Source organism: Podarcis bocagei (assembly GCF_964188305.1).
Source record: "Podarcis bocagei genome assembly, chromosome: 1".
Taxonomy (NCBI): domain Eukaryota; kingdom Metazoa; phylum Chordata; class Lepidosauria; order Squamata; family Lacertidae; genus Podarcis; species Podarcis bocagei.
The window spans coordinates 111801781-111829716 of NC_138125.1; the positions used below are offsets into that span (position 1 = coordinate 111801781).

A 27936-nucleotide genomic window follows, 5' to 3' on the forward strand; every position below is an offset into this window, starting at 1 on the left:
TTGCCCCATTGAGGGAAGATAATCTGAATGCAGAACACAAGTTACTACTAATAATATATGGCATTTATGTAGAGTTTTAGAGCGTCCAAATTGCTTCACATGCATTAATTTCTTGCAGTTTTCATTACTGAGCTATGTTGTAGTAGTAATAACAATAGCAACAACAACAACAACAACTGTAATAACTATATTATTATTCCCATTATGGGGCTGAGATAGTGGCTTACCTAATGAGTTCATGGCAGAGGTAAAATGTGAATCAGGGACTACCTGATGCAAACAGTATGCTGCACCAAATGCAGTGTGAGCACAAAATGCTATAAAGCAACATGTGTGGGGATGCATTGAAGCCACTTCCAGAAATGGATCAGTGCCCACTATATTCTTGTACTACTCTCAATGCATTGCTTATAAATGGTATCAGTGTTATGAACCTGAAACTTTTGAGAGTTTTGTGCACTTCTTAGGCAGCGTAGGAGCAGCAATACAGAACACCACCACCCCTTAAAACGCATGCCAGATTGTACTGTCAAATATACAGTGGTACCTCCGGTTACAAACTCAATTTGTTCCGGAGGTCCGTTCTTAAGCCAAAACCGTTCTTAACATGAGGTGTCCTTTCGCTAATGGGGCCTGCCGCTGCTGCTGCCTCACGACTTCCGCTCGCATCCCAGGGCAAAGTTCACAACAAGGGGCATCTACTTCTGGGTTAGCGGAGCTCGTTACCCGAAGCATTCGTAAGGAGGACGGTACATGACATGAGGTTCCACTGTACTGCCTTCTGGTGCAATCTGAATTAGAACTTCTGTGCATTTGCACAGATGTATAGGCATAATCTGCATCTTATAGTAGTCACTGGTTAAAAAGAAAATCTCATTGATTTTAATGGAGCTACGCAATATTGTTTATCACACAGTAACTATGGGGTGGGGTTGGGGAACAGGGGAATGCAAAAGTTATTGTTTATTGTGGAAACACTCTAACAAAGTGAACATGCAAGCCTGTATTATGTTAAAATGTTTAGTATGGCATATCAACTTTTAAAAAACTGGTGTTGAAAAGCAATTAAGTTTTTTTCTGTATTTTCATTCCTCTGGTATAAATAATCACATGCATCAAAACTATTTATTTGGCATAATTACTAGTTAGCCCATTGGTTTCAGATTACTATCCTAGTTGTGAATCTGCTCACTGCACAATAATTGAAAGTTTATTTATTGGTGCATATTGAGTACCAGTACATTTAACACAGGCTGTAAAAGCAGCATTTCAGAATTACAATATGAATTTAAGGAAACAGGACTATCCTCATAACCTAAACGTAAGCATTTGTTCTACTGCATTACAATTATTAGTGTGATTTGTAAATTAAGAGTTAACTATAAAGCTATTATCCATAATAATATAGAGTGCACTACAACTGCCTTATCAAGTTCAAAAATAAGAAATATTACTGGTTATGGTGTTTGTTTCGTTGGCCTCTATGAAGTTGTACTGGTCAAATATTTTGGCAAGCTGCAATATTCTTTAAAAATAAGAGACATCTGGCAATCCTTTTATCAGCATGGCAATTGTGTTTCGGATAGAAAAGGCAAGCTAAGCAAACCATACTAAGGAAAAATACTAAGAAAGAAAATTGAGGAAGTGTTATTATAAAGAGCAAAGATATGCAATTGTCCAAATCTGGACAAAGAAAACATTCAACAACAGCTTTTCAGATATTATCAAATTAAAAAAAGATTCTAGGTGTGTGTGTGTATGTGTGTGTGTGTGTGTGTGTGCGCGTGCATGCAGACAATACTGTTGCAAATTCGTTTTTGACTGTTGCATACAGTATTTTGTAGTGTCCTGAACTGTTGTATGGATTATGCTTAGACCAATCAGGTTTTTAAAAAATATTTTACTCCCTTTTATTTAATTTTTTTGGGGGGGAGCTATTTCAAAATACTTCATGCTTTTCAAACATCATATACCATGTGCAAGCAACTTCATAATTCTCTCTCTCCCTCCCTCACAGTCAAAATTAACTGAAAGTAAGCGGGGGAGGGGGAATCACAGTTAAAGGCTGTCAAGGCTTAACACATCCCTACAGGACTTGTTTCAGAATCACAGCACATATGGGACCTAATCCTGCAAATGCAAACTGTCAGTTTTTCAGCTCCAAAATGACTGAACCTGTCCAGAATTTAATGTGAATCTAGAGAAAAAAGCACCTTGGTGATCATTCCGTTCAGTATGAGGCATAACAAGATAATATTTATTTTGTTGTTTTAAACTAATGTAATACAACACACTACAAAAATATTTCATGCTGAGGGTGTTCAAACTTGTTTTGAACTGTACAAAGTATCTTGACTAGCTTTTCTGAATATGCCTTCAGAGCAAATCAAGGCAAAATAAAACAACTGCCTCTTTTCTGTGTTCTATACCCTGTTAAAGGACTCTGCTCACCTGTACATTCCATTCCTTTTAACCATGTATACAAGTGTTGCATTGAAAGAGCTGGCCCATTGAATTAAATGCAAACTAGTAAAGCTGTAAATAAGATACACATCCATCATCCATTAGAATACATGCTTTGTTCATGAACACACCTCACCAAAGCTTTGATGTCATCTCCAAGACCTAGAGTTACCTGACCTCTGATCTCTGGAAACAACACAAGCAAGTACAGTGGTATCTCGGGTTACAGATGCTTCAGGTTACAGATTCCACTAACCCAGAAATAGTACCTAGGGTTAAGAACTTTGCTTCAGGATGAGAACAGAAATCGCGCGGCAGAAGCGGGAAGCCCCATTAGCTAAAGTGGTGCTTCAGGTTAAGAACAGTTTCAGGTTAAGAACAGACCTCTGGAATGAATTAAGTTTTTAACCCGAGGTACCACTGTACTAATTTCTGACAATGTGCTTCAGGTTAAATATCCACTAAAAAGTAGTCACTGGAAATAGTTGCTTCTCATGTGCACTCTTGCATGTGATGTGGGACATGAAACATATTGGGTGGAATTCAGTGTAGTGCTATGGCAATAGCACTTGCCTGATGCACTTTCTTCTTGCCCGATGGAACAATCTCCCCTACTTTCCTTCTGTGTGCTGTTCTGGGCATTCTTCCAAAACTCTACAGCGGATTTGAGGGAGGAGAGGAGAAAAGCCCCACTGTACTACTGAGGGTCCTTTCACTCGCTTCCGCTAGTGGAATGGGTTAATTACATCTGGACAATCAAACTAGTAGACTTCAATATAATGAGGAAATGTGTAGAGCCATTGTTAGATGCAGATGCATATCTAACACATCAACGCTTCTGTCTGGATTCAAGCCTATTTAGAAACTAGCAGATATTGCTCAGTTTTGGACCCATGTTTAACAAAATGGCACACTACACTGATGTAGCATTCATTTTGTTCTACTAGACAGCTGTACTCTTTCTGTTCTTCAAGTATTAGGAACTATTGAAAAGACTGTACATCTAGAATACTTACTGTAATAATTACTCTGAAGTGATTGAATGCAGACACCTGATTCTATATCAAAAGCGAACATCCATCAACTCAGATGAGGTCCCAGCGCTCAAAGATGTCAAGTACTCTTAAGTGTTAGGCTTCATTGAGTTGAAGATGCTCAAAACCTTTAAGAATCAGGTCCTTAATAGAGACAACTCTGGTTCATAATCCTGTGCTACCAGAAGACAGGGACCAAGTCTTGCATGTGATATTTCTCTCTACAAGGTATACACCAAAGAGCAAAGAAAAAAATATATACTTTCCCCAAGGATTTGGCAGTTGAATGATTACCAGCAAGAGTGCACTCACACTTGCAATCTGAAACAACTATAGTTTTCTCCCACACTGACTTCTAGTGTAGCATAGTCAACTAGAAAATGAGTGATGGACTGGAAAGTCCCTGGTTCTTATTTTAAATCAGTCATGAACTGATGTCAATTTGTAACAGGTGGATAACAATACAAGTTTGATGAAAGGTTTACAGGACTAATGCAAGTGAAGCATTTTGAGCAATTTGGAAAAAATACTGTATAAATATGTAATAAGTACTAATACTGTTATTGTTAATACTGTGATGGGTACTGTTTATGCAGCCATGTCTGCTGTAAAATTTCCTTTGCACATACAAGAGAAAATATAGTCATTATGTTATGTAAATAGCCACGGCTGCCTTTGAAAAGAATATTCTATTAAGCTATTTGTCCTACCAAAAGGAGACCCATTGCTGCTGGCTCTTCCAGCACTTAAATAAATGCTAAAATTCTGTATGTCACATGGAAAGCTTATAAGAGCTGATGGGGAAATCCAGCAGTAATTTTAGTATTAAACTGTTAGTATTTGATCGTTTGGTCCAAGAAGGCATAATAGGCCACCTTGCTGATGCTAAGCTGGTTTGGGCCTAGTCAGTGGCTGGATGGGTAACTACATGTCCCCAGCTGTGCAGTCTGTGATGGAGGAAAGGAAGAATTTAAACCAATAATAATAATAATAATAGTAATAGTAATAATAATAATAGTGAAACTAAGTCAAAATAGTGTCAAAATGCTGTGGCGACAGCAGTTGGTGAACGATTAGCTTTGCTGTGGCATCTGCCCACTCCTCCCATTTTCAGTATATTGTAGCAATGCTTGTTTTTGGAAAGCCAGGTGAACAATGCCCCGTCGGTGCCACCCTGTCAACCGCTACTGCACTGTGGATTTTTTTAACTGAAAATTGAAATAAACGCATCCCTCCTGAAGGTTAACCATTCTGGAATTTGCAATTTGAGTTTCCATCAAAGGTATTCATACATACCCACTGAAGATGAGGAGTCTAATCTAGACATGTGTGACTACATGGAACCTCAGTGGCTTTAAAATGGGCATGTTGCAGGCTTTATCCACTTCAACTTAGAAGGCCCTGTTTGCGAAGTACATGTGAAAGCAGACATATGTTTACTACAAGTAATCTCTCCAATCTGAAAGGCACTTATTTGCATGAAAGTTTTTAGAATTGTAGACTTCACATATTGTTCCTTCCCGCTCTAACATATTTTAATATGAAATGCACACCTTATTAACATTAACTATAATGCTGCTCTTTATTTTGTGTGGTGTTGTAAAGGGACAACTTAGAACACTATACAATGCAGACCCTCCAAGTGTCCCTATTTTCCAGGGACACTCATGCTTTGGAGAAGCCGTCCCAGTTTCTGATTTGATCCTGGAATGTCCCACTTTTCCTTAAGGTGTCCCTATTTTCATTGGAGAAATGTTGGAGGGTTTAGAGTTATCCAGCCCCCAAGGGAATCCTGTATAGGGAAGGTATTTTTTTTAAATGTTTAATGTTTTATTACATTTTTATGTATGTTGGAAGCTGCCCAGAGTGGCTGGGGCAACCCAGTAAGATGAATGGGGGTATAAATAGTAAAATTATCATTACGGTATGGGATGTCCCTATTGTCATTGGAGAAATGTTGGAGGGTATGTACAATGGTGTAATTTCACGAACACGTGCAGGACCGCATTCATGTAACTGGCTTCCTCCTTCTACCATGCTCCAACTTTACACAAATTTTTCATATTAATATTCCCCCCCCCCATTTCCCTTAAAATATTCTTAATAATAGAATACATCTTCAGCTCTGTAGCCCTTCTGAATGCCAAAGGACTGTAGTGCAGTGGTATAGCATCTACTTTGCATGCAGATGGTCACAGGTTCAATCCCTGGCATGTCGTGGAAGGGCTTGGGAATTTCCCTTATCTGAAACCCTAGATAACTGCAGCCAATCAGTACAGATAACACTGAGCTAGATGGACCAATGGTCTGATTCAGTATAAGGCATCTGTAATGTTTCCATGAAAGTTAACACTGAAAATTTAAAATTATTTTCCTCTCTGAACCAAATAGTTTAACTTGATACTGACTACAGGGAACACACATAGTATAATATCAAAGTGAACCAATTGGGAGCTTGTAACTAGTTGCAGAACAATTTTGAAACCTGTACACTCCACATCCCAATTATCTAATTTAAATACGGTCAAATGATTATTCCTTTTAAATCACACTTTCACACCTCACGACTGCCAATTACAATACAATTGCAGCAAATTACTCTCATCCCCATCCTCCAACCCCTTTCTTCTAATATACATGGCTGAAGTTCTAACAATCACAAAGGCAATTCTGCCTTAAACGTGTTTAGCACGTATTGTAGTAAGTCTCATACTGCAAAAAAATCTCTATCAAATGAAGAGAGAGATTGACATAAGAACAAAGTAACAATTGAAACAAAGTAATGGGATTAAAATGTACCTCAGGCATTGTTGATTTGTCTTATTGTGAGCCAAAGTTACTGAGTTGGTATATATGGATACAGGCAGTTACTTATTAAAATGATAATTTTCATTTAAAGACGGCTATGGAAAGGCAACGTAGTTCCCACCCAAATAAGTTCTACATGAATACAGTAGTTAAGTTGCTCATGTTTGCTACACGGAAAATTGTTGTGTGCATTTATACATTAGGACCATTTAATGTGTTTATTGAAAAGTTTTTTTGCCTTGGACATGGCCTCCTCATTTTCTCATACTCTAAACCTTTCAATTTATCCAGTATTTGTTTTACATTGACCCGTGAGCCAAAAAATGGCACAGCCTACACACTATTAAGCACTTTTGTCCCATTGATTTTAACTGGAGTGTTAAACATGTGTTTAGCATTCTTCCATTGAAATCAATAAGAAGTGCTTAATTTTGGCTGATCATTCCCACATATAAGGCAAGCTGTAATAAGTAGGATTAAAAAACAACAATGGTGTAGAGGCTAAAGACAATTAAAACCTCAAACAAAGTAATAATGTTTGGGGTACAATATCATTCAAGATAAACACTAATTTTAATATTTGTGTACCTAATCATACTGAAAGGAAATCAAATTATTCACAGTTCCAATCATTCCGTAGGCCAGTGGTTTTCAACCAGTGTGCTGTGGCACCCTGGGGTCCCTTAATGATGGTCGGCGGGCCGTGGGCAACACTGGCCTCTCATCTCTCGTCCCTTCCCTCCCTCCTCTGATGCTCTCATCCTTGCCTCCCAAAAGCTTGCACAGTTCTCCAGGCAGATGGTGCCTCTGGGGCTGGCCAGAAGGTGCTTCCCAGGCCTATGTGGGGCAGTGTGAGGCAGCTCAGAGACCAGGGCAGGAGCTGGGGCTGCCCAGAAGACTCCAAGGAAACAGGACAAGAGAGGAGGCTGAAGGAACACTCCACAAGGGAGGGTGTTTGAAAACAGGTGATATAACTAGGGTCCTGAGCCCCACAGAGGTGATGCAGAAAGAATGTGGTTGGTTAAGGGAGCCATGAACCCAAGAAGGTTGAAAACCTCTGACCTAGACTATCTCATGGTATCCTTGGTGGCCTAGATTGCCTTTCCCCAACTTCATTTGGTAGGACACCTATGGCCATTGATGGATTGGGATAGTTTGACCACAGTTGTACATGCTTTCGTAACCTCATGGTTGGATTACTGTAATGTGCTCAATGTGGGACCACATGTGGGGTTGGATTGGATACTGCAGCTGCTGCAGAACATGGTGGTTAGGTTGCTTGCAGAGTCCAACTACCACCTACACATTAAACCTTCTTTGTGGGATATGCCAGTCTGCCAGTCTGTGACCAAGCCAAGTTAAAGGTGTTAGTACTAACATATAAGGCTCTATACAGCCCAGGAATGGGTTATTTGTGAGACTGCCTTATCTCTTATATAGCCAGTAGATCCCTAAGGTCTGTGAGAAAGTTTCTTCTGCAAATTCCAAATAACTCAGAGCCTGCTCTTCAGTAACTCAGAAGAGGGCTTTTAGTGTAGCTGCCCATGTTCTGCAGAAGAGCATTCCTGTTGAGATATGACACACACCCACTTTCTGGAAACAATTGAAGACATTTTTGTTCTGGCAGGCTTTCCCAGCTGAATAACTGGATGTCTGTTTTTTATTGTTTTATTTTTGTTTTAAATGCATTGACTTTTTTTGGTTTGTTTTTAACTGGGTTTGGTTTTTTGCTGTTTTTATTGCACATCTCCTTGAGATGATTGTGTAGTAATAAATTAATGATAACAACAATAACAACATCTACTGGCGACAATGAACATTAGACTGATTTAAATCATTTCTGGAAAGCATTTAGTTAGCCTTGGATTCTACTTGCAAATGTCGACAGGTTTGTGTCATGACACTTATTAATGACATTTGCAACTTGCCATGATAAATGTCAATATTTATGGGTAAATTATGGAAATGAGTATAAAAGTTGTTCTTTTACCAGACACTAAGAGCACTGTCCTAACCCCCTGAGCAATATAGCTGGTGAGGGTTATGAACTGCTGGTCTCTACCTGCAAAGAAGCACCACCACTAGAAACCCCTACTGTGCCTTGGTGACAAGATACTGCTGGCAGTGTTCCCACTTGTGGCAGACAGCTAGTGGTGGGCTAGGAGCGGGACAGGATGCCATGCTGAACTGTTTCCTGGAAAAGGGCTGTTGCGCCAGCCTAAAACTAGTGCATGAAAACTGAAAACCTCCCTTGCGTTCTTGTCCTGGCTGCTGAAGCCAGCAGGGCTGCAGAAGCAGTAGGGGATCCACTTACTGCACCTCGCAGGCCCCTTTTAGGATTACAGTGCTTGGCTAAATGTATACTTAGCTGGGAGCATGTCCCAATTGAACTCAACGGGGCTTACTTCTGGAGTAGAAATGTATAGGACAACACTGTAAAATAAGAACAAGAACATTCAAGGCAACATTACCTTCTGCAGAAAATAAAATAAAAGTTTCACAGCCTAGTTTACAACAATGTTTCAAAATGTTATGAAGTTTCCTTGAGTGCATCTAGTGCAAGGATTATTTCTCTTCTATTATCTGATCTTCTATTATGGGAACTTCTCTCCCCCCCCCCCCAATTTTTAACATTAATCTGAGAGTTGATGGATTTTATCACCTAAACCCCAAATATACATTGGGGCAATATGTTCATTAAGTCAACCAAAAACTCTCAAAATAAGAAGCAAGCTTTCAAGTTGCCCCAAACTTTTTTCCAGACCTGATGGTGAACAAAGTAGGGGGAGGGATTTGGCTGACCTTGAAACTATGGAGTCTGCATTTAGTCACAGACTTGAAGTAGAATGTGGGAGAAGGTAGCAGACATTATTAATGAAATTATATTATTATTATTATTATTATTAATTATTCTAGTTATTTCACTTTAGCAAATATTTGGACATTTTGATTTTTTTATCAGAATATAAACAAAACAACATTAAAGAAGTTTCTGATATTTAACATAACATGCACACACTCTCTGTGTACATAAATTGAACATATGACAGACAGAAAAACAAGGGGGAGGTGTGACTTACAGTAATATGCTTACACAGAATTAAACAAGACCACTAAAAAGGGATCACAGGGGCTATGCATGTGCCAGGTCCTGACCCAGAAGGGACTCCAGAGTCTTAGCTTTCTTTCCTTTTTTAAAAAAGTAAGTCATCAGACATTTCTAAAGAAAGTTAGAGCATGAAATGCAGAGGCACTTTCAAGACTTCTGTGCCATTGCTAAGGATGCTTAATCACTTAATCACTGTTGCTAGGCTATCAGAAGAAGAAATGCAGACCACTCCCACCTGGGTATCAGTGGGGTTGCCCTTTCAGAGGAGCAGAAAAAGCAGGAGTGGATCATTGTTGCTGACGCTGGATAGAGAAGGATGTTAGGATGTGTTTGTTTAAACAGTTTCCTTGGTGTCCAAATTATTTCATTCTCTGCCCAAGTGTGCTGCCTTTACAGAATGAAACAACTGGGTGGTTTCCATATGTTCTACTAAAAACCCTTGACATAAATTAGGCTTTCTTCCTGTCAAGGAAGGAAGGAAGGAAGGAAGGAAGGAAGGAAGGAAGGAAGGGCAATTGCAACCCCTGTTCTCGGTTTTCTATGTCCCCCACCCAGCCGTTACTGGTCTGCTTGCCATCACTGGGCTGTTATTTACCAGTACTGTATACAATAACCAGAAGCAAAAATATATAATGAATCAGCAAGCACCTTACGGCTGCAGGTAGACTGTACTTTACCACAAGAATGCTTTTCTGTTTATATGAGCTTTGCTGAGAGTTCTGAAAGTGCACATATTTGTTGCATATTGTGGATTTTACTCCCAGGAGATTATATCTGTGTGTATTGTTTTCCCTCTTTTATGTTCACAACTAGGTAGGCTGAGAGTTGGTAGTTCAGCCATCAAAGTTGTGAATCTGCACATACTCAAGAATATTTTTTGCTTGTTGATTATTTCTCAGGTTTGGCTTGCACTCTCTCTCTCTCTGTGTGTGTGTCTGTCTTTGTAAATATCAGGACTATGAAATGTTGCAGCTAAAACAAGGGGGCTGCTGTGACTGATATTATATATTTGCATCCTTGTTTTCTACTCAGGAGCTCAAGGTTGTGCACACTATCCTCCCTGCCCCCACTTTTAGGATTAGCATTAGGATCCACCCTATTTCTGTAACTGTAATTTGTTTTTAACCTGTTTTTAATAAGGAATTTTATATTATTGTAACCTGACAAGGGACGTTATGGTAAAGGGTGAAGAAGAAATCAAACAAGTCTAACATCCCTGTGAGGTATGTATGTATGTATGTATGTATGTATGTATGTATACGTACCCCGCCCATCTAGCTGGGTTTCCCCAGCCACTCTGGGCAGCCCCCAACAGATTAATAATAATAATAATAATAATAATAATAATAATATGATAAAACATAAACAGCACTTATTGAGAGTAGATTATGGGGTGGGGCGGCAATCCACATACAACGTACCAGACCTAGGAAATCCTGGTTGCATCCCTGGAGTTAAGTCCACTGGGTTAAATTGGACTTATTTTTATGTAAAACTCTGCAAAGGATTGCAATCAGAGATTTAATCTGGATAGTAATGAAGAAACACATAATTTCTATCTGAAGTAAATTTCTAAGATTTGACTGTTATTTTTTTCTCTTGGAGTTACTGCTCTTGCAAGCAAGCATGCACAACTAAAGCACACACAGCTATAGGTGAAACACAAAATACCTTGATTTTTAACAGCTAATTAGGGAGATGGGTTTGGAAATCTATTTAAGTCCTCCCTCCTGCAGTGTACTAGACACGCAAATTTCACATTTACGCATTAATAGCATTCTGTGACTCATAAAGACCACATGCCACATGTTACAAACATTCTTGTTTGTTACCATCAACATTCTCATACTTACGTAAATAAAAGGGAGACATTTAAAGAGGGAAATAAATAAGGATAAATACTGGTATGAATATTGAATGACCATTGTTGATTCAGATCAATGGTGTGCTCAGCTTTAAGTGACAGTGAATCTTAATATTTTCTAATCAACGGGAGGATGCATTTTCCATGAATGCAAAAAGCAGATCAGATTACTAGCCAATATTCTCCCTGATCCTATGCTAGATCTAGCATTCATTTAGCAGGAAGCTACTCTATTTGCACATCCTGTATCTTCTCCCTAATAGGGGAGGGATACAAAAAAATAAGCACACCCTCTACTGACAATTTATTTATTACAATTGGGAAAGCAGATATGCTCCTTCACAGATCTGTGGAGTATAGCCAGTGCTTTCGTTCTAAAAAAATAAATAAAAATGTTCAGTGGTGCTCGCACTTTGACTCAACCATATCACCATTTTATAGTTGAAATCGGGAAAAATAAATACAGTAAATGAACAAAAGTACAAAGATTCACAAAATGTTTAGGGGTATGTGTACCCCTGCGTCCCTCCAGAAAAAAAGCACTGGAGAAGGCTGTGCATTTTTGTATATATTTTTTTCTGAAGAGTATAGATATAAACACTAGCCATTAACCTTAGTCTTAAGGTTAAATCAGTAACATTTTTCATCTGTCAAATTGTGTTGCTTCAAGAAATAGCCTTCCTTCTTTAAAATAGCAAAACAAAATTATGAATGCCAATTGCCTACTTTTAATCCTAAGATTCATCCTTTATGAACACGAAAATATGTATTTTACAGATACAGTTGGGTTAATCAAAGAGACCTCTCTGCACAGTCCTGTTCTTTTTAAGCATATGAAAGCAAAGATCAATTTTGGAAAGTTTGAAATAAATGGTCAATCTTGAACTAATACGGGTCACCATGCAGATTTAGTACCTTCATCTAAAATAAATGACATATTCCTCTCAATTTCCCATTCCTAATGCCATTGCATATCCCAGTTTAGCACCCACCTATCTAATCAAGTTATGCAGTTACTTTTATTGAGATCAGAGTACCTCTGTGCTAATAAGCTAAAGGAGAGTAAATGCATTATATGTATATTTGGAAGTAATCTAATACTGTCTTTGGGGAGGAAATCCTTCTTAAGTTGACTGCAAAACATAGTCAGACTTTGCAAAAGAAAAGAAAATAAAAAAGAGGTTAGTTTATGCATTTTACTTACTTTGGTAATCTACACATTAATTTTTAATGCAATTGTACAAGCTGTTGCATTTCAGACTTGCGAGGGGGGGGGGAATCTATAGCCATGACTGGGTGACATGGTGCATTAATTCAGTGTCCTTCACTCCCAGGACCTTTTTAGTTCAGCTTGAAGAAAATAACTTTGATCTGAATGCCGTGGAGGGAAAGAAAGCTACATATGAAATGAGTTTTGCTGGGTTTAGTGTTGTTTCTTATATACAAGACAACATATGACGATAAACTGCTTTAGCATGCTACTGACGTGGCCGAGGATTAACAGCAGACTACTCTTAGCAGCACTTGCAGTCTTACATATACATACACACAGAATTCCCAAACTACTGTCTCTTTTTCCATTGTCACACAGAAGTTGCACATAACACATCCCTTAAGAGTTTAGTCAGGAAAGAGGTAGCTTCTGATACTTGCTTCTGCTCATAGGAGCGTCAGTGGTCTCACACTTTCTTTGGTTTTGTACAAAAATGAAACACAATTTTCTTGATCATAAAATTGGTGTACCAGAGTTAGAAAATAAGTACATAATCTTGCAAATAAATGACTGGCTGGGGCAACCCAGTCAGATGGGTGGCACAACAACAACAACAACAACAACAACAACAACAACAACAACAACAACAACAACATGTGCTATTTACATCAAACATTCAGTGTTGCACCAACTAATCTGATGACAGGCCACAAACCTAATTTATGTAAGGGCAAAACACAGGCTAAAAATGGATTGATTCCCTTGACGTGGCTGTTTGCAAAGCCTGTCTCCTTTTCTTCTTGCAATGTATCCTCTTTCTACCGCAGAGAAACATGATTAGTGGCAAAACGATGACTAAACAAACTGAAACATTGGAACGCCAGGGTAAGATTAACATTTTCTCTGAGTTATGTAGTCCATCAACAAGCTTCCTTCCTTGCTCATCCAATTAAAGGTCTTGAAATAAAATATTTAAAAATGTGAAATAGCTCATTATTTGAATGCTGATGCATTAGGGCAAGTGTTGTGGCATTTTATTTATTTATTTCAACTGGAATGTTAATGTTTTGAGTTTTGAAATCTATAAAATGGCTGATTTTGCATATCACAGCAAACCATGGTTTATTATGATGGGAAGCCACAGTGAGCCTCAAATTTGTGTAGCCCCCTTCTCTCAGTGCGGAAGCTTTTACTTCTGTTTCAGATCTACTATATTTAGTTCAAACTTGGTAGAGACTGTTTTTAATCTTATGAAATCACTTGTTCCAACAAATTATTTAAGACTAATAACATGGTTCTGATAAAGCACAGTAATGCTAAACTGTGGTTAATCAAAAATAGAAATGAAAGCTTCTGATCACCTCACAACTGTACTGGACAATAAGTAGGCAGGGTGAGTATATATGGCACAAGGCTTATTTTGACATCCAAATGCACATAGCCATTATGCTAGTAAAATAATAAAAAAGTGAAAATGGTTAACTCTAGTCAACTGTTCCTCCAACAACCCTATTTTTAAAAGGGAGCCACTGATAGTCTGTATAGGTTATTCATAATGCCCTTAAAAACTAACTTCTCCTGTGTGTTCCCTGTCCCCCAATTAATAGAAGCAAATTACATTTCACAGCAGGAGCTTTCTCTGGAGGAAGGCACAGAGTGACCGACTAAAATCTGGACTATCCCTTTGAAGGGGTGGGAAATTAAGACACTTGTAAGGTTTAAAGAACCCAGCTCTACTTCAGAGAAAACTACATTTGTTTTCCAAAATTTAGCATTCATTTTTCCTTCCTCCCATTTTAGTAGCTCCAATATTCTCAAACCAAACGACAGAGATAATCAATGAATAATCATATCCAGAACTGTATATACTATGCTGATTGTATTAAAGCAAATCACTATCATAGTTTTGCTTATACGAATGATACACAATGATAAAACTGTCTAAATACGTTCTGCAAATTATAGCATTCAAGGTCGGCCAATTGCACTCTCAAAACTAGCAGATAAATAAATGCTAGTTGATCTGTCTATGAATGACCATTAAGCAATGTGAGCAAGCATTTCTAGCATTCTGCTATCTGATTTAATAACTTGCAGAAGTCATTATTAATAAAGGAGTATACATTTGACTTGCAAATACCATTTAATAAAATAGATAATCAAACCAAATTATTGCATTAACTCTGATATTTTTAACAAAGAAAAATGGCCTGAAAATTGATTTTCAATATAATAAACACATGAAGGGTTGCTTTGCTAATAGTGATACCTTCCTATTCACATTATTCTCTTCCCATGGGCATTATTTTCCCCTCATGGCAGGTAAGCATTATCTAAGTAAGGTTAGCCAATCAAAATTGCTTTAAGCGTGTGTTAAACAGGACATGATGATGTTTATTATATAGTGCTATATGGCCTTTTAAGCCGTGAGTTGTAACATTTGATGCAGTAATAGTTGGTCTTTCATGCACTTACTATCTATACTGCAGCAAATTCAACTACATTAAACTCTCATTACTGTTTGCAATAGTCTTTTAATCTTTTTATCATGCTTTTCTCCCTAGTTTTACACAAAACAGTAGTATAAAAAGCATCCACAGATCTCAGACATCATAAAAACAAGGGCTTCTATTCACTTCACATAGATTCATTAAAATCTTGCCACAGCAGCTAAACAGCAGCAGTGACAGCTAATCACTTAAGGACTTATACATTAACCAATCTCCCCCCCAACCCCGCCTCCCCACCCTATTTTCGGTAATAATGTTCAAGGCATGATTTAATAGAGAGACAGTCATTAAATACAGTTAACACATTTTACACCCAAGTTAAGCTTAGAAGTGAATGAATATTCACTTAAACATTATAATCAGCTTGGGCATTTTAAAATAATTTGCAAGAATGCTGGTTTTAAAAGTTGAATGCTTCCAATTGCCTTGGTAATCAGAAAACCTCAATAGCTGGATAAAAGATTTGCAGACAAAACAATTGAGATGTGGAGTATGCTAATTAGAGGAATACATAAATTTTACAAATCATTTTAAGAGCAAAGAGCTATTATTTCATTTAGACCTTTACTTTGAAATAAAAGATGCAGAAGAATGCTTTTAGGAACCTTATACACAAACAAGCATGTGTATGGAGGAGGCATTGCAGATTTCAAGCAAACAGCATTATATACATGTTTCTGTCCCTCTTGTTTCCAGTGTCAGTTGGACAGCTTCTTAGACAATTTTCTATTCATTACTGAACTGTGGAAAAGAAACACAGAGGTAGCATTTTCTTTTTAAACCATGTAATGTCTTATAGCCAGATTCCAAAGCCTCAAGGAAAAGAGGTTTTTTTTTCCTCTGCCTGCTAGACAAGCTGTCGTAATTGAAATGAAGTCTAATCAGACTCATTACTGTTTTCAGCAATTTGCACCACCAAAGATGCTTATTAGGTAACAGTGTTTAATAAACCGCTCTTTAGAAAACTACCAGTAATGAGCTCTTAACAGCCAATCTTTAGCAGGAATGTAATGTGAAAAGTGTTCCTAGCACTGAATAGATTTTCACATTTAGTAGTGTCATAATTAAGCTAGAGGAATTGGTGGCTGCAATGTTAGATTTACTGCAAGATAATCTACAATCTCTGCCCACCCCGCAAGTATATTTGAGAACACAATCTTTGTATTTAAGCAAAATTACAGTTAATGTTTCCCCTGCAATTTTTAGAAGCATGTCAAGCTTTCCTAGAGCATGATAAACAGCATTCACTCAAAGGATTAAGGGGGGGGGGGAGAATGAGAAAAGGCATTCAGAAGGCAAGTTTGAGACATTCAGGTTTCACACATGTATTTCTTAATATTTATTTACATTTAAACCAGCTGTGCATAGCCCTGTTACATGCTGAAAAGAAAACCCAGAAATACAAATAATTAAGAAATAGTCATGCCATTGTACTGAATGAATAAAACTTAAAATTTACTTAAAATTTTAATTAACTGAGCAATACCTCAAGTGCTATCAACCTCTAGCGGTTATTAAGCACCTAATAGCCACACTTGTAATACTTCAAAAGTAACATGCCAGCATATATTATTCATAAAAATATAGCTATTAGTGAGATGGAGGGTTTTTAATCACCAGAAACGCCATGCAGACACAATGCTAAGCCCATAGGAGAGAAAAAAAAGCTTAAAAAGAGAGAGAATGACTGTGTTTGGCTAATTAGAAACAAGAGAATGGATCCCAAACAAGATCCAGTACTTTCATTTATCTGTTTGGATGCAATGCTAACCCATAGTTTTGTATTATTAAAATGACCCTAAGTGAACTTTGATCCCCTTTCCTCTCACAGAGCAATGAGAAGTTTGGAAGCTTTCACTTCTGTTTTTGATTAACCACAGATTGCTGCACTGTCCAAACCTAACAAACTGCGGTTAATCTAAAGTGGAAGTTTCTGATCATACCGTAGGAGCAGAGGGGAAGGGAAATATGTGAGCCCAAGGCTTGCTGTGGCTTATCCCCATAGCCCTAAAATATGGTTTAGCATAGGGTTGCCATACATCCAGGAAATTCCCGACATGTCCTCATTTGGGGGGCCAACAGGCCCATCCGGGGGGATTTTCACATTTTAAAGGAAATCTCTGGGATTCGGGAGTATTTATTCAATTGTTTTTTTCGGGGGGGGGGGCTTGGGCATGAGTGCAGGCAGCCCGGGCGCTCTGCAGGTTGTGGCCACTGCCAGCCCGAGCCAGGGAAAGAGAAGTGTGGGCGCAGCCACTGCCACCCGTGTGCCTTTTCCCCCGGCTCGGGCTGTCTGCTTTTTTGCTTTTCAAAATGTGGAAAGCATAGTTTAACATTATGGAGAAATTCTCCTGGACCCTCATTAGACCAATTTGTTCTTGGCAAAGTATGTTTATGCTGGTGGATAATAATGTGGAAACACAGAATAGACTGATTCTAGAATCTTTTAAGATCACCGTTTGGAGAGCAGGTTCTCATAAAGATGTAGATATTTTGTTTCCCTAAAATAGAAAGAAAATGCTTGAGAGAGCTTTGGAGCTGGATTCTGTTTTATAAAGAGGACTATATATAAATATTGGAATCACTGGAATGAAGAAGACTACAATAGACTTTTAAATTCCCTTGAAACAGAACTCCATAATACGATGTTAAGGAGAATTCCACTACTGAGCAATTCTTGGAACACTTTTTGAAAATTCATCTTAGTCTCTAAATTTGAGTAATCCTAAATTTATTGGCGCCAATAAACTTCCATATCTGTTTACAGCTTTCAGAATCAATATGGCTATGAGAACTGAAGCGGCTAGAATAATGCCAGTTCTGTCTGATTTTTTGCAGTACATATGATTTTCACCTAAGAAGCTGCAAAATCAGAAACCCTACTCCCATGTATGGGTTTGTATAACTATCAAATCAAACTTTCTTCCAGCTTCTTAAATCTGGACTGAATTTATACACAAACCCAAAAAAGATTTCTTATCAAATTGTTGCATAATCTCAATTACCACAAGGCTCACTTCTTAAGATTCATTTTGCAGACAACCATTCAAACATTCTGCAGTGGCTTTGGAGGGCATAACCTTGCACCTTTTAATGTGTGAAAGTGTTGAGCTTTACATCATGTATGAATGATAGCCTAAACATCTAAATTGCATTACAAATGGTTTATATAAAGGATTTATCCAAAATAAAACAGATGCTTTCCGGTATCAATTGCTTATTGATAACAAAACCACTCAAATTGTAGTTCACTTGAATTGCAAGGCTGCAATCCTACACTCAGTTACCTGAGAGTAAGACCCATTGACCCATTTATCGGCTGCCTTTCCTCCTAGGCTAAAAGGTGGTGACTGGCCCAAAGTCACACAGTGAACAGGTCACTTAACTGATGAATGGAGGAAAGTCCCAGTGTACCATTACCTGTGTTGATTTTTAAAATATAGTGGTACCTCGGGTTAAGTACTTAATTCGTTCAGGAGGTCTGTACTTAACCTGAAACTGTTCTTAACCTGAAGCACCACTTTAGCTAATGGGGCCTCCTGCTGCTGCCGCGCTGCCAAAGCACGATTTCTGTTCTCATCCTGAAGCAAAGTTCTTAACCTGAAGCAATATTTCTGGGTTAGCGGAGTCTGTAACCTGAAGTTTATGTAACCTGAAGCGTATGTAACCCGAGGTACCACTGTACATGTGATCTTTTCAAAATAAAAGTTATTGTAGGGTTCAAGTTTCTTCATTTTGGCTCTTCTCAAAGATCACCATAATATGCCTCCTCAAGTGGACCAAATATTACCTATTGGTGAGAACTCACCCATGTTTCTGACATGGAAGCATTATGAGAGGAAAAGAAATCAGAATCTGTGAAATGGCTTATAATTTCAAAGAGAGGAGTATGAAGTATGAAAAACATATCACTATAAAATACTGAGAATTGCTCCACTGAGTCCATGCATCAAACACCACAAGCAATATGAATACACATGTTCTTTTCTGTTTTTATATGTTGTCATGTTTGTTTATATCATCAAAATATTTTTGTGAGGCCTAATTGCACACAATACAAATCATGTTAAAGGCTTTCAGTAACTACTAGCCCTGATCACTATGTTCTGCTTCCACTGTCAGAGGCACTATGCCTCTGAATGCCAATTGACTGGAATCACAAATGATTACTCCTATAAGCAGCTGGTTGGCCCCTGAGAGAACAGGATGCTAGACTAGATGGCCCATGGACCTGATCCAGCAGGCTTTTCATTTGTCATTTGTTATATAGTCATCTGTGTATCTTCCTCTTAAAAAGGTAAAGGTAAAGGACCCCTGACAGTTAAATTTCCCTCAATGATATCATTACACGTAAAAATTTGGCTAGACATCCTATTCAATGCAACACAATCTCTGACTGAATAGGACCACCAATATGACTAGTACAAGAAAGCAGAAACAGGCAAAGACCAAAAATGGTGCTGAAGTAGCAGCAAGCAGGGAAAGCAATAGGATCAAACAGTTAAATATTTCTATTTTGGGGAAATATTTCTACCCCACTAAAATTGCTGTTTTTGAGACGAAACTTGGCTCAGTCCTAGTTCTAACTAGCAGATGGGGGAGGGATATGCTAAATGTGATGCAGTTGCTGTTGGCATCTGTCAGGGGCTGCCTCAGGTCTCAGCTCACAAAAGACCAACGCCAAGCTCTTCTTATATACAAGGATGTTTATTGCAGTTCATTATTGGTTCCACTACCGAGGCGTGCAGCCCCGCGTCTTTTAGCCTAGACGTTTGAAGTCCCCTCTGAGTCAGTCCCGCCTCTACACCAGCTTAAGAGGCTTGTGCTAGACCACCTCTTCCTGTCCTTTCTTTTCCGCAGGGTCTTCCTGCCCCCCTGGGTTCCTTCCCTCCTGCTTTCCCCTGACGCGGATCCCTCAGACGCCTGCTCCCCCCTCCTTCGTGCTTTGGGGCCAGGCTCCTCCTCCGGGCTCTCTGCATTTCCGCGCGCCTCCACATTTGAACTTGGCGCGCGTTCACTACCCCTGACCTTCCTTTTGACAGCTACACTACTCCCTGTACTACTCTCCGCCCCTTCCGGCAGGACGTCCTGCCCCGATCTCCTTCCCCTGTCTCCTTCCTGCTCTGCTCCGTGTGTCACACTGGGAACTCCACCCTTCTCACTCCGTTCCTCCTGGGAAGCCGACCCCGATCTCCCACTCCCACTCGGGGTTTCCCTGCTGCTTCCCTGCTCCTGGCAAGTCCCCCCTGTGACCCCCCTTGGCTTGACCAGGGGCGCCCCCTTCTGGGAATCCTCCGATTCACTTGAGAGACTCATGGAAGACCTCAAGTCATTGTCATCCTCTTCCTCACTGTCCTGGGTTTCTTCCCCATCGCTCTCCGTCTCCCCCCTCACCTGTGCCTCTGTCCCTGAACCCCTGACAGCATCTATTTGTGCCTCAGGAAACAACGGAGTGCGTCTCCAGGTGTGAAGTCAAACCTCTGGAGAATCACAATGTCTGGTATGTAAGTCATAACTGCCTTCCCTGCCCCCCACGCAGCTATTTTGTGTCTGGTACCCCCAGCACCCTCAAAATTCGAAATGTTTCTACTTGTCCAGAAAGGCTGGTGATCCCTGCATTAGAATGATCAAAAGGAACCTGCAACTTAACTGTTGCAGTGTTAGGTGCTTCTCTTCAGTGTTCTAGCCAGTCATGTTTTCATTGAGGATATTCCATTCCATTTCCTTTCCTCACCTTGATTTTCTGACTTCCTCCTGACTCACAGCATTCTGTGGCCACTAAACATACACCATCATGTTTTTTGAGGGGAGTTCCCATACATATGTGTGTGTGTGTAATGAAAGAAAGATAGGCTTTTTAGTTATCTGCTATAAATCAGTGAAATATTTTCAATACAAAGGTAAAAAAATATTATCAAACATGATAATAAATGCTTAGTTTGCTTTTAGGTGCTATAGAAATATGTTAATACTAAGAAAGTGAACAAATGCAATTTCTTGAACAAACTTTAGCCAATTAAAATTCATTACACCTTCAAATAAACCTCATCCAGAAAAACTATGAATGTGTATATTACTGTGGTAGATTCAGGCTGAAAGAATTTTATTTATAATACATTTCATTGCTAAGCGAAGATGAAACCAGAGAAAGGTACAAAGCTAGGCTTTCCATGATACGAACCCTACCATCCAATTCACTAAAGGAATTGGAGTAGGCCATGGGATTCCCTCAAACAGCATCACATAATCTACCAGATGCAGCTGTCCTCTATATCTGTATTATAGGATCTTTTTTCCTTTCTTTCTATTTGTATCACCTTGATTGCCCTCTATCTCAAAGTTGCACCAAAGCAGAGAAAGCGAGATTGGAGAGAAAAGAAAAAAGGAACTACTACAAAATTGAATGGAAAAGAAGCAGTGGGTGGGGAGTGGGGGAGAAGGACACAAGCAAGAATAAATTTCTGTTTTATATATAATATATAAAATACACAAGGATTACAGTATCTAACTCATAACACACATTCCTACACACGCACTCACACATACACATATATATTCATTCAGAGTCAGAGCGTGTTGTACACTTACATCAAAGTTCTGTAATTCCAAGCATAAGTTGTAGGAGGAACTTTGTGGAACTTGGGAAATCAAAGACCAAGAAAGCGTTATATTTAATGTATGGCATTTTATTCATTTGCATTTTGCAGGGTTTTACCTGAATTGATTTAGAGCAGAGTGAATTAGCTGGAATCTATGTAGGCACCCAGTATCTATTTTCCAACAAATACTGTAAGCATTTTGGAAGTCTCTTGTCTACAGAATTTAATGCAAAGAGTAACAAGCATGAACCTATCTGAGTTCATATATCTAGATGTGAATTTACAGCCCGTTGTACTTCAGCTGATCATCCTAGCTTTAAATTAAAGAGTGGTGCTACTCTATGCCTCTAATTTCACCAAGTGCATATGAGTTTTCTTCGGAATATTAAATTTTTGTTAAGAGTGACTGCTGCCAGGCTAACCATCACTCATTATGCCTTGGGAAAAGCTGCTTATTTGCCCGCTCCCTCCTTTTTTTACTTAGGAAGGCTCATTATACTTTAAATTTAGAACAGCTTCTGTAAGTGACAATTTATCCCAAAACCACTTTTAAAAGGGTACATGATTTTTTTGCATCTCTATATGTGTGCATTCCTTGCTTATTGAAGGGGATGAATTCTAAAATTCAAAATTTGCATCATGCAAATCCTATGAATTTATTATTAAGTTGTCGTCTGACAGTTCTGCCATTTGAATTATTATTCTCTAACATTTATAAAGTTGTTGATTGTGTATAAACGAAAGTCCTAACAGAGCAGTTATTTGCAGATAGGATTAAAACACAAAGCTAGCCTTGAATGAACAGAAAGTTACGTGATATAACAAATGGTTGGAGGGTATGGGCTGATATTTAAAGAGGTAAGGTTGTACAAAGGTACCTTTGATGGGCTATTTTATGTTGAGGATAACCAGCTATGACATTTCTTTTAAAAGGTCTGGATTGCTAAAGAGGGAATGCCCTAAATTCATGGATGAGAACTACTGCTGAGCATGAATGCTTCTTTAATATTTTGACTATTTTTGAGGGAAAGACATTCATGCTAGAAATGTTTTTTCACTAAATCTCCATTGAATGCTGAGCACTTCCAAGATCATTTACAAAGCATACTCTTCTTAAAATGATTAAACTGCCTTTCGCCATGCTTTCAGTGATATAAGGCTCAGCAAGGCTCTAGTGCCCCACAAGCTAAGAATTTTAAATGACAAATAAGAGAACAGCATCAGCTCCGGGTAATTACAAACTATGACTTCACCTAACCTTACAAGGTTGGCTGTTATTGGGCACCCTCTTTCCTAGTGAAAGTCCAATTATACATTCCCTTTGAACTTTACAGACCTATCTAGCCTTGGTTTCCAATATGCTATCAAGTTGAGGCCAGAGTTATAAATCCATTTCCTATCAATCATTTTATTTTACGGAGACTGATCTGCCTGACCTCATATTGTATCTTGAGTGCTCAAATTAGGGAAGCCATTTCTCCCAAAGTAGAGAGCTGCCCATTTTTTGTATATGTGCTAATTCTTTTAAATAGATGTAAATGAGGCTGGCATGACAATTCCTAGTACTTTGTTTAGGAAGGAGATAAAAACAACTAGGAATTTGATCCAAAATTTGCAGCTTGAGTATACACTATGGATTTATATCATGTTTGGTCTCTAGGGCTTAGATTAGTTGACACTGATATTTTACAATGTGTAATTTTTAAAGAAGCAAATAAACATTCCATAAATAGTCCTCTTCATAAGTTTTTGAACTCTTCCCAGGCAGCAGATGCAATGGGCTAGTAGCTGAAAGGATCAGCTGGTTCCTAGCAGGCATTACTTTTCTGGCTTCTGTATGAGTACAGGCTGTCCTTTTTTTCTACAAACCTCTCCCCAACCTCTCCTCTCTTTGTATCAGGATAGCAGCAGTTTTCTTCTGCTCCTTAAATAAACTTGCAGCTCAGTCACACATACAAGAAAAATGGGAGCAATGTTCACTGTGTTTTGGACTAGGGTATCAAGGTGCACTCCTAAGCTTTCTTGTTTGACAATAAATTGTGTTAAAATAAGTGGGATTCAATTCTCAATGGGTGTGGTGTTAGCATCAGGAGGTATCTTAATTTTAGTCAGAGTTCAGTGTCATCATAAAGGTTTGGGCTGAATGTATGTGCTGGTCTCTAAAGTAGGAGTACAACCTTTGTGCTAACAAACTGATGCTTTCTTGTTCACATTCTTTAAGCCTTTCTTACAAAAGACTCCATTGACAATTTTCAAACTTCCCAAAACAGATTTGCCTAGATAGTCTCCTGTAACAAAGGAAATCAAATTGAAATAAAGAATCGTTCTCGGTGTTGACTGCAGGCATTTCAGATTTAATGGCAGCCCACGTCTTCTCAGTGCCTCTCACAGAGAAGAGATAATGCATGTGAAGAGAGGCAAAATTGCAGGTTTAGTCATGTCAAAACTTGATATATGCCAAAATAGAGATCTAAGATGTCAGCAATAGCAAAATAAGTGACAAGTGTTAAACTACCCAACAGAAGTAAATTCTGTAATTATTTACCTCTGTAGCTATATCAATGTGTGCTAATCTGTTGTGCACACCCATAGTTAAAGCATGCCAGACACCAAAATAAAATCTCTTTGCTCTCTCTCTATATCCAGGGATATGTTAATAGTGACTTGTCATTCATCGAGATCTGACTTTTGTCAAGGGGGAAAAAAAAGAGTAATAAAACTGAGGTGCCACAATACTGCATTGCAAGTAAACACAGCACCAGCAGAGAGGGCATTGGCTCAATATGCTGGGAGCTCCAATACACCATCATCTGCAAATGGACAACTTTAATTCGATTCCTGGCACTGTTGGCCATGCTGAGAACTCTCTCTCTTCCCAATAGGGGTTTGCTCTTTTAAGCATTGCTCCCTGAAGGGAAGGAAAAACCAGAGAAAGGATTTCCAATGACCCAGCACAGATGAATGGATGTGTCAATGGTGAATATTGGTTAAGCTTTGAAATAGGGAATCCTGCAGTGGTCTTTCAGCTTCATTCCCCCACTAGTGACTGCCACTGTGGACTTCAAATGTTGTAGGAGCCTTTAGGGGACAGGCCATAAATGAAAAACATCAATAAAATTGTTTCATTAAAAAAGAAGAAAGAAATAATAATAAGGGCATTTTTCTGACTCCATACTTTTGAACATTTTTCTGGATAATTTAATAAGAGATGTTCATCTTAAGAATAGTCTAGGTATTCTTACAATTTACAGGAGATACAGTGGTTCTTACCTAGACTGTCTGCATTAAATTGCTTCATTAGTAATTAGTGTATTCTACTTTTTTGTAGCCTGGATGTAATTCTAGTCATGCAGTTGCCTGGTCACATTCTCTGCCAATATCTTATTAATTTCTCTTTTTATTAGCTTCTCAGAAATACACAAAATAAAGTAAGCAGTAGCGATTTTCATTTTTCCAGACTACATCATCTTGCAATTGGTTTAAGCACACAAAATATACTTTCTTTTCAGCATGCTTTATGGTTCGCTTTCCTCCAGTTATCAATCAATCACTCAGTGGCATGATATAATTTCCTAATCATACTAATATTCATGCTTTTATCACTATTAAACCCAGAGCACATGGAATTCAATAAGACAGAAGTCTAATTATTTAAATATGGTGTAGTACAGCATTTCTCTTAAGGCCATTTATTTTATGAGTTTTCATCCCTTTTTAAAAATTTATTCTGCAAAGTGAAATAAATAAACAAATATTATCATAACCCTCCAAGTAAATAGTGCTTGCTCTTTCAATTTCCAGTAATGACAGCATTTTGTATATTTTCATACAAATTGTTCCCCCAATTGTTAATGAGAAGAATTCTATTAAATAAGTAGTCAGAACCTAAACTGGCATTTTATTTGTAAATAAACTAAGGTAAAATCCTGTGCTTCCTGGAGTCTTTATGTGATATAGAACTAAGAGTTTGCTAAGCACTAAGAGGATCACCTGCATTTCTTCTTTCCACACTTCCATTATAATGTGTGTAGTGAGTTCTGTGTATCTCATTTGTTATTATACTTATGCAAGAGAGCGGGTGGCACTGTGGTCTAAACCACTGAGCCTCTTGGGTTTGCTGATCTGAAGGGCAGTGGTTCAAATCCCCACAATGGGGTGAGCTCCTGTTGCTCTGTCCCAGCTCCTGCCAACCTAGCAGTTTGAAAGCACACCAGTGCAAGTAGATAAACAGGTACCGCTGTGGCAGAAAGGTAAATGACATTTCCGTGTGGTCTGGCTTCTGCCACGGTGTTCCGTTGCACCAGAAGCGGTTTAGTCATACTGGCCACATGACCTGGAAAGCTGTCTGTGGACAAACGCTGGCTCCCTTGGCCTGAAAGCGAGATGAGCACCGCACCATAGTCGCCTTTGACTGGACTTAACTGTCCTGGGGTCCTTTACCTTTGCCTTATACTTATGCATTTTAGATCATAATGAGTGTTCTAATAGCTTTCATGGAATTGCTAAAATACTTATGTGAGATCCCAAAGATCTGTAAATGCTTCCTAATATATAACTACACCATGCAGTGGCAAAGATGGCAAGAAGTACTATTTGTTTGGTGTTCAATCAATTTGTGCCACTGTTAAGATGCTATTTCTCAATCCTCTATGCTGTTGTACCTGCGTTATATTTATGGAATATAAAAATCTTTATAATTTCCCAGAAAAAAATAAAGTTTACTATACCAAATAATGAGCTGCATAAAACAATTTTAAAATCAAACAATTAAACATATATTTGTAAATATTTAGAAATGGTAAAAAGCTTATTGTCTAGGCCTGAGCCATACTAAATTCTAGCTCAACAAAACTTTATACCAATATAAACTTACTTTGCTGGCATACACCAATTTTCTGTTCTTTTAAGGGTTGGTGCTATAAGAATATCAAAATACTGATGCACTTAAATGCATAACTGCACCTGCTGAGCTCCCCTGCTTCTTTGAGAATAAGAAAGGGAGCATGCATGGAAGGGGTAGGGGTTAGATTATGCTAATCTGCAAAATGGATCTCCTTGGAGCAGAGATCACATAGTGGTTCACAGGGCTAAAGTGAACTAGTAAAGGGAGACCTTATTTAAGAAATACTAGGCAATCAGGCCAAGATCCAATTAAGCAGTTTTGGTAAGCCCAAGAGTTTGGGCATGCCCTGTGACATTTTAATTCCCCGCCCTTTAACAGAAGACTTCAATTCCATATCACAAACTGAAGTCCATTTCAATCTAGCTTCAAGCCTTATTTCAGCACCAGGACAATCAGGCACCCTGACTGATAACCTTTATCTCAGAAGGGTATGCAACCCTCTTATTTTTCCTTTATCTCTCTGCATCTTTTGATACCATGGGATCCTTTTGGAGTGGTTCTGGAGGTCTGGAGCACCATGTTATAACGATTTTGTGATCAATATCAGAAAGCAGCACTGGATGACTTCTGCTCAGCCGCCTGACTGTGGGGTACTGTGGGGTCCTTTAAGGTTCCATTCTTCCTCTGATGCTATTTAATGTATATATAAAACCACTGGAATATGTCAACCAGGTATATGGAGCATAGGGTCATCAGTATGTAGATGACACCCAAGTTCTTCTTTCCATTCCATATGAATTGGGAGAGACTTTGCCCAGAAGCTGGTCCAACAACTAGAGGCAGTAATGGACTGGATAAGAGTCAGTAAATGGAAACTAAAGCCTGGTATGATGGAGGCACTGATGATCATAAGATAGAGGCACAGATTGTGGCTTCTGGGTCCAGGAGTTGACCTGTTGGGGATTGTCTTGAACTTGCAAACATGAAGTAGCAGCCTGGGGATGCTCCTTGAGTAAACATTGTAATTTGAGGCTCAGGTAATGAGAAGTGCCTATTTCCAGCTTCAACTGGTTCATCTGCTACAGCCATCCTTGCTGTTTCTTACTGTTTCCAAACTATAATGCAAGTAAGCTGTGGGGCATCTTTTTGATGTATTGTCCCTGGATTTCTGGGTGCCAAAGTGGGTGCCACAGTATCCAGAGATCCTAGTAGTGCAGTTCTTTAGTTCAAGATCACGAGTTTCCTTCCTTTTTGAACATCATGCAATGCACTAAAGAAATGTTAATTTTCAGTACATACACATTATTGTTTTGCAAGTTATTATTAGAAGAAGCTCCATGGGTAACCACCAGCACTTAGGTGAAGTGTTATTACCCACAGAAAATATATGAAGTGTTGCAGAGCCTCAATATTTTTAGAACACAAAGATACATTATTGGGTCTGACTGATTATCCTCTAACAATACCCAAACAACATAAAACCCTTAGGGTGC

General features: G+C 38.6%; 1 protein-coding gene and 1 long non-coding RNA gene across 7 annotated transcripts in view; one reads left to right on the forward strand and one right to left on the reverse strand.

The window, feature by feature from the left end:
- LOC308581871 overlaps positions 1–27936 on the forward strand; it is a 429226-nt gene that overhangs the window by 25948 nt on the left and 375342 nt on the right. The gene's annotated exons all lie outside the window — the stretch shown is intronic.
- Positions 1–27936, reverse strand: part of FIGN (fidgetin, microtubule severing factor) — a 124813-nt gene that overhangs the window by 12047 nt on the left and 84830 nt on the right. Inside the window, exon 1 of one of the 3 annotated variants that reach the window (XM_081165182.1) lies at positions 2452–2841. The exons of the other annotated variants lie outside the window; for them this stretch is intronic. Coding sequence (XP_081021308.1) covers positions 2452–2494 — 43 coding nt within the window. The 5' untranslated portion in view covers positions 2495–2841. Of the gene's footprint in view, positions 1–2451; positions 2842–27936 lie in introns of those variants that run through there. 3 annotated transcript variants of the gene reach the window in all.